Raw genomic sequence first — 7,500 nt, 5'->3', positions numbered from 1 at the left:
AGGAGCTGACCAGCGAGATGAGCCAGTGTTGACGCTTAACCATTTCTTAGTTGGGCAACTTTGTGTTTGCGAAAATCGGACTTTGTGTTTGCGAAAATCGGACTTTGTGTTTTCGAAAATCGGACTTTGTGTTTACGAAAATCGGACTTTGTGTTTCGATAATCGGACTTTTGTGTTTTCGTAAATCGGATTTTCCTTTACGAAAATCGGACTTTCCGTGTGCGAAAAGCAGAGTTTGTTTTTCGAAAATCGGACTTTGTTTTAAGAAAATCGGACTTTGCGTTAAGAAAATCGGACTTTGTTTTAAGAAAAGCGGACATTGCTTTAAGAAAATCGGACTTTGTGTTTCGAAAATTGGACTTTGTTTTACGAAAATCGGTCTTTGTGTTTCGAAAAACGGACTTTGTTTTTTGAAAATCGGACTTTCGGTATGCGAAAAGCAGAGTTTGTTTTTTGGAAATGCTAACATTGGAGTTTGTTTTCGCAATATCTGAATTCCGAATCCGTGTTGTGTTTTTATTTCGACATTGGTTTCGGATCAAAGAATTCGGGACCAAGAAAGTGACCGTCAATTCGTTATCATCCATGGCATATCTCTTCGTTAACTTGGCAAGAGAGTCTGAGAGTGTACTGCCTCGTTACGTTCCAGGGCGGTAACAATGAGCAGCTATAGCGTAACCTTTACGTAAACTTGACAGTCATTCATGCAAACAATTCTAGACCTATATTTTATTCAGGCCATGATGTTTTTATGTACCAATTACCTTTTGTGGTAAAGGAACTTGCTAGCCAATTGTAAAACCGATTCCTTGAGGTACTCACACTTATTGGAAGCTAACAGACTCAAATACTGTTTATCAGCGCTATTTGAGATGATGCCTTAAACATGGCGGTCATTTAGTAGCCTGCTTCGCAGACAAACTAAACCGCCTGTATAACGGACTATACCAAGTGGGTGATGCCCAGGTGGTATGGTCCGTTATACCGGCGGTTTAGTCGGTTTAGACTTTACCGAAGAAAATTGGCATTAACTGAGATCTCGGCAAAGCAGGCCAGCTTGCCTAACCGCGCTGGCTCGCCTCATATAAACAGGCCCTCAGACTCTCTTGCCAAGTTGTCCAGCAAAAAACACAAGATGACGACGAGATATGCCATGGATGATAACGAACTGACGTCACTTTCTTGGTCCCGAATTCTTTGATCCGAACCCAATGTCGAAATTAAAACACAACACGAATTCGGAATTCAGATATTGCGAAAACAAACTCCAATGTTAGCATTTCCAAAAAACAAACTCTGCTTTTCGCATACCGAAAGTCCGATTTTCGAAAAACAAAGTCCGATTTTCGAAACACAAAGACCGATTTTTGAAAAACAAACTGCGATTTTGAAAAACACAAACTCAGATTTTTGAAATAAAACTCTGATTTTCGCAGAAACTAATTACAAAAACAAACTCCGATTTAGAAAAAAAACTAAGATGTCCCTAAGGGCTTCCGTAGTAAACTCTTTTTTTGACTGTACCCTGAAGGGACAAAGTTCTTTTTATGGTTTCTAAATTTAGCGTGATTCCTATTTGCTGGCTACTGACAGTTGACTCTGGAATGGCCTTTTCCTTTTCCATTCGCTCTCTGAGGGTGTGCTTGTTTTCGTTTAAAACTCACGCGGTTCAAGAAAAATTCGTTGCCAAACTGGTGAATTCCAAAGTAAATTTGACTCGAAAAATCAATATCGCACTCACCACTTCGTGATTCATGCGATATCGGTTTTTAGCGTAAAATTTACTGTGGAATTCACTAGTTAGGCAATAATTTTTTTTATAGAAGAAGGAAAGAAAATGATTTAATTATCAAAGCAGCAACCGGAAACATCAAAACGCGGAACGACGGTACCTACTAATTCAAAGGTATTTTTGCGCGGTTTTATGAATATGTGGGAAAGGCAGATCTCAACAAGTGTTATTATAAACCAAAAAGAAAATTGGGGGTAACCACGCGTTTTTCAAAAATCATTAATCAACAATATTAGCAAAAAGCTCTAAAATACAAAGCAATGTATGGCGTTCCTTTCCAAATTAAAGCTTAATTATCTCTGAAAAATGCATGGCAACCCCCAAGTTTCTTTTTGGATACCAAGAGCATTTGCTAAGTTCTGCTTTCTCCGCATAAATTTAAACCGCGCAAAAATATCCCTGCATTAGTAAGCACTACCGATAGGAAATCCGAGTATCCGGAGATGCGCAGAACGTATGCGCAATAACAATAGTAGGCACCGTCCTTAACTGATGTAAAACTGTTTTGATTGTAAATAACATGTATGTATGTTTAGTTGCGGAATACCAACCAATCTTGTTGTGCCCTTTGTCTACAGTGAAGCAAAGAGCAGCCTTAAGGACGAAGCAATTGTTTGTGAGGAATCAGATCACTGCGGAAGTTCAACATCTGAAGAAGATAAAGAAGAGAGTGGCATTGAACAAGATCTTGAACCAAAGACTAAAAAACCGCTAACAGAAGTGAAAAGGGAACTTCGAAGTCAAATTAAAACTTCAGGAAAACCTTTAGTACCGCTGGTCTTCAGCACCCTAAGACCAAAAAACGGATTAAAAGCGACTGAAAAGCGTTCCAGTTGTGGGGTACCTTGCCACAATATGGACCCGCGTTCGACTGAAAGTGGCTGTGTTCTCTCGTCTCAAAAGTCATCCATTTTTATACCTTCCATCAACAGCAGGCAGCAATATCCTCGAAAGCCCCTTACTATCACATCAACGAAAAGGCCGCGTCGCAGCAAGAACCCGGAAATGTTTGGAGACATATTAATAAAGAACGATTTAAGGACCGGTTCACTTTACCAGTCACCCAAAAGACAGGATATTGTAAAGCGTTCAAGTGACTCAAAACCGCGTTTAGCGTCTGCTGCTGCTTACGCAACTCGGAAAAAGAAGAACAAAACAATTGCTTCCAAAGACACTTCGTTAGGTCGGTCCGCAGGTACGCAAAGCAAAAGTCAAAATTATTATTAAAGAATAACTACCAAATGATAAGTCAGGTGCTAAGTTATGTCAACCATCTTTTAATCTTGGCATATTCCATAATCCAATGAAATGGCCTAACTTAACTTGGTGCTGGAAAACTCGTGGTCCAGAATCGTTCTCCTCTTTTAATTCCTTGATTGATAAGGGAAAAGATCTATAGAATGCAACCGTTTACATCAACCTCTTTTTCTTTTTGGCGTGTTTCATAATCCGTTAGAACTGAACTGTTGGCAAAAAAATTGGTTCTTCAGATTTGCCGGTTCAGTTCTTTTAATCTTCTGTCTTGATTGAATGATCAGAAAAAGAATCTTCGTAAACAGCAGTTTGAATCCACAGTACATTGAACTGACAATTTTTTTCCTCAGCATCATCGCATCCTTTCTTAGCAAAGGAGGAAATTGTTTTTAATGTAGCACTTCATGATATCTTGGACTGACACGTACTTACCATGAATCTCTCTTTAACATAGTTACCTTTTTAAGTGTTTTGTCGCAGTCGATGAAGCGAAGTGAAGCGCACCTCTATGTGTTTTCAGTAACACGTAACGTTTGTGACAGTTCTGTGGTAACGTATTTGTTCTGTGTTTATTACTTGTCTTTGTAGGATCCAAATGCTGTTATTCATTTGTTGTTGTAACCATTTGTTGTTGTAATTATTGCTTTTATTAATAGTAGCCGATAAACCTAACTATTTTAAATATTTAGTTTGCAAGATGTGGGAATATTTGTAGACTAGCTATACATATAGTTGCGGAACTCGAACGGATAATTTTAAGTAATTGACAACATAATACTTTTGTTTACTTCAGCGCTTAGAAATTTGTAATTGGCAATCATGTTTGACTTACCTACAGAAAAGAAGAATTCTGTTTCCTCTGATAGCGGGCTTAGTGATGGGGAAGGTTCCAGCGGTGAGGACCAAAAGCGCATGCCTGTCAAAAAGATCTTTAGCAACCAACAAGCATTGCGAAAGAAAATTGATGATCTGAATGGAATGCTGAAAACGATGGAGCAACAGAAAGCTGAACTACAGACTGTGCTCCGGATTGCAGAAGATTGGTCTGAAGATTTAAGGAGCGTCGACAGAACCAATCTTGGTGTTCCTTATATCAGATCTGTGAAAGAAATATTTGGTATGTCAACTTACCGTAAGAGAGCTAAAAAAATTTGAAAGCTTACGTCCTCCCTACCTTCAACGATTAGACTGAGAAACCCCACAGGGTCAAAATAAAGCTTTTTTTGCACCATTCCTCGCCAGGTTTATTTGAAAAAATCTCAGGCTCAAATTTAGAGAAATACCTTGCCGGTTAAATCCAGAGTCCTAACAAAAGCCTCTTAGAACTAACTAAGAAAGAATTATTCAATAATTGGCATATGACTAAATAAAGGTAAATACCAGTTGGGCATGAACAAGAAGAAAAGTTGGCAGAGGTGACCTCTATCAGCTATGGATAGTTTTAGGAAACGTCCATTGCTTCAGGCAGTTGACTCCACAATTCACCAGGTTTATTGTTCTTTTTATGTCTTCTTCCTCTATTGTTACATCCACTTTCTGGATATACTTAATTTCGGCTTGTTGTCATGTTTCGGTAGTCCGCCAAACAAAACCGAACAAAGAAAGAAGAACTACCAAGTGAGTCAGCAGGTCCGAACTAAAGCACGCTTGAAAGGCAAAGTGTATTAAAAATCATCGGATAGCCTGACAACCACTTTCTTTCTTCCCCACATTCTCACAACTTCCATCTTCAAGTCTTGATACTTTTTCAACTTTCTTGAGTTCATTTCTTTCTTATGAATTCGAAAATCGTAAGGGAAATATGATTATGATCAGTAGTCCAAGGCCAGAGTTCTTTTTCACAATCATAAGTACTTTATTTTTTCTTCTTCATCAGCCAAACAACGCAAGGCAATTGGCAACAAAAAGAGTGACTTCAACAGAAGGCTAACAAAGTTGCAGGAAGCCGAGGTCCCTTTCAATGAAGAGCTTAGAAATCTCTTTCAACAACTCAAGAGGGAGATTACTTGTGTAGCTCGAGATCATAGAAAATACAGCGCCAAAAGTGTGGAACACATTCGGCATCTCCAAGGTAGAGTGATCGGCACGTGTACAGCAATTATTGCTGTATATTATGAAGGATGAGACTACGAACGGAGATGACAGAAATAACAACCACAATAATGGTAACCTGTTCAATTGAACTTCTTTATATTATATAGCAATGAAGAGATTTAGGTGTTTGACTGTAAAGATTCGGTTTTAGGCTCATTTACAGACGAAAGAAAGAAATTATTATAGTGACAGGGTATTGATTAATAGGATAAAGAAATACTTACAAAAAGATGTATTGTTGAAGTTGCTATAGCCAAGCAAATGCTATCAAAGAAAGAAACAACAACAAAAAAAAACAACACCTTAGCATTCCCTCATCCATCCTGAACCTGCAAACGACTGTGGCTTAAACAACTGAAGAGGAAACCAGTGATATAATAAAATGGGAGTTTTAGCGCACCAATTCATGTGGGACTCTTCTCTTGAATCAGCCTTAAAGTTTAGATTAATAGCCGAGCTCTGGCCCGCGAAGTGCGCCAGCGTAGCACCATGGGTAAGAATTTTTGGGAAATCCAGGAGGGAGGGATCAACTTAGGCCTGAGCTCTAGAGGATTGCCTGGAGCCGCGAATCCGATGATATTGGCCATCGTGACGTCACAGTCTGGGAAATTCAAAGATGTAAATAAAATCTTCACTCGCTTCAGTTTAACGCTTGAAAACGAATCATTTGAGCTCACTTGAGCATGGAGAAAGTACAGGTACGATTTCGTTAGAATATTTCACTTGTTCGTAAGGCAAAAGAGATCCCTGAATGCAAGTTTTCGATGAAAGAGGGACTGATATGTACAGATCCGTTCGATTCACTTGCGACCGCCACTTTTCTCCCAAGTTTTCGATCTTTAATTTAAAAGGCGGGAGCTTAACTCGAACAAACTCTTGAATGTTTATAAGAACAGGTAAGTACTCAGGCTGCTTGTATTTGATCCTTAAAACACACAGGCCAAGGACAAACTGGAAATCACAGATTCCATGCAAAAGTGAGCGACTTTCCGAACATGTTTTAGCATCCCTGTTGGTGGATAAAATTAGCAATACCTTCACTATTCGCTCGAGATGTTGGTCGACGGCTTTCACCCGGCTTCCCACCGACATGACCATCTTGTTACACTTTGAGACGTCAAAGTAGTAAGCAAGCTACATTTTTCAGTCTCAATGTCTCCAAACAAAGCCTTTCGTTTTGGGATAGCCTCTAGAAAATTGTACAGGCTCTGGATTGTGCCTAGAGTATTTCGCAATGGTTCCACTGTTGTCATGGTGTCTTGCAGTGCCAAATTTAACAAGTGGCCATGGCAGTGCACATATATTGCTACAGGAGAGCACTCATTCATTCACGCACTAGTTTGTAAAGAGTTTCACCATCTGATGTTTTCGTGCAACATTCATGAAGACATGAAACCTTGGCACAACTACAAGTTTTACTCTTAGTTCAACTTGTAATAAACTCTACCCTGGCTCCAGAGGCCTTTTGAAAAGTTTAACAATTCCTAAGATCGAACCAGCCATTTCATTTGGCGACAGCTTCACCGCGATAAACGAAGAAACTAAGGGCGCGTCCAATTGACTGTATTCCGGAACAGGAATACGAGGAATATAAGTTAGGAATCCTTCGTTTTTGCGGAGATATTTTTATTCCGGAATAGGGTCAATCGAACGCACCCTAAAATAACTCTGTCAACTCTGGTAAATAAACATTTTCGACACCAAGTGTTCCTCAAGACAAAAAACATGGGTTTACGAGGAAATCTCCATGTGTGGAATCAGTGTACAATCACAAATTCGAAGAAACTTTTCACCTAAACCACCTGGTACCGCGCACCGGTGGCTCAATTGGTTGAACACCGGGCTGCCATGCGGGAGGTCGTGAGTTCGACTCCGGCCGGACCAACAGTCAGTGTCTTAAAATAACTGAGGAGAAAGTGCTGCCTTTTTAATAACATCTGCAAATGGTTAGCCTTTCAAGTCTTCGCGGATAAGGACTATAAACCATAGGCCCCGTCTCATAAATATCTTTGATGTTCATAAGTTCCCCGTGGGACGTTAAATAACCAATACACTGTTCGAGAAGAGTAGGGAATGAAGTTCCCGGTGTTGTGGCTGTCCTTCGTGAGTATATGGGTGGGTGGTATAGCAGGTCCACATCAGCTGTATAGCTGCCAATACTTCAACCTGCTCGAACAAATAAATAACAAAGAAACAAACAAATGTTTTCGCGAGCGCACTCCTAGCTCCATTTCGGATAAGGGCGCAGCAGCGCAGGTACTCGGTTCCCTAACTGAAGCAGAAGTGGAAGCTGAACTGGTGTGTCCTTCTTGTTTGTCTAATAAAATTTTGTTGCAGGAGGAATGTAGTTCAGTCAGCGA

The 7,500-nt window shown here is 39.8% G+C and overlaps 1 protein-coding gene across 4 annotated transcripts in view; it reads left to right on the top strand.

Moving 5' to 3' along the window:
- LOC137997349 (uncharacterized) overlaps positions 1 to 5,534 on the top strand; it is a 20,075-nt gene extending 14,541 nt beyond the window's left edge. For all 4 annotated transcript variants that reach the window (XM_068843288.1, XM_068843287.1, XM_068843290.1 and 1 more), the window contains 3 exons: positions 2,371 to 2,987; positions 3,885 to 4,163; positions 4,923 to 5,534. In XM_068843288.1, coding sequence (XP_068699389.1) covers positions 2,371 to 2,987; positions 3,885 to 4,163; positions 4,923 to 5,170 — 1,144 coding nt within the window. In that variant the 3' untranslated portion in view covers positions 5,171 to 5,534. The remainder of the gene's footprint in view (positions 1 to 2,370; positions 2,988 to 3,884; positions 4,164 to 4,922) is intronic.
- The last annotated feature ends 1,966 nt before the right edge of the window (positions 5,535 to 7,500 follow it).

This window comes from Montipora foliosa, chromosome 3, assembly GCF_036669935.1.
Source record: "Montipora foliosa isolate CH-2021 chromosome 3, ASM3666993v2, whole genome shotgun sequence".
Lineage (NCBI taxonomy): Eukaryota > Metazoa > Cnidaria > Anthozoa > Scleractinia > Acroporidae > Montipora > Montipora foliosa.
This window is presented reverse-complemented; position numbering and strand designations above follow the sequence as displayed.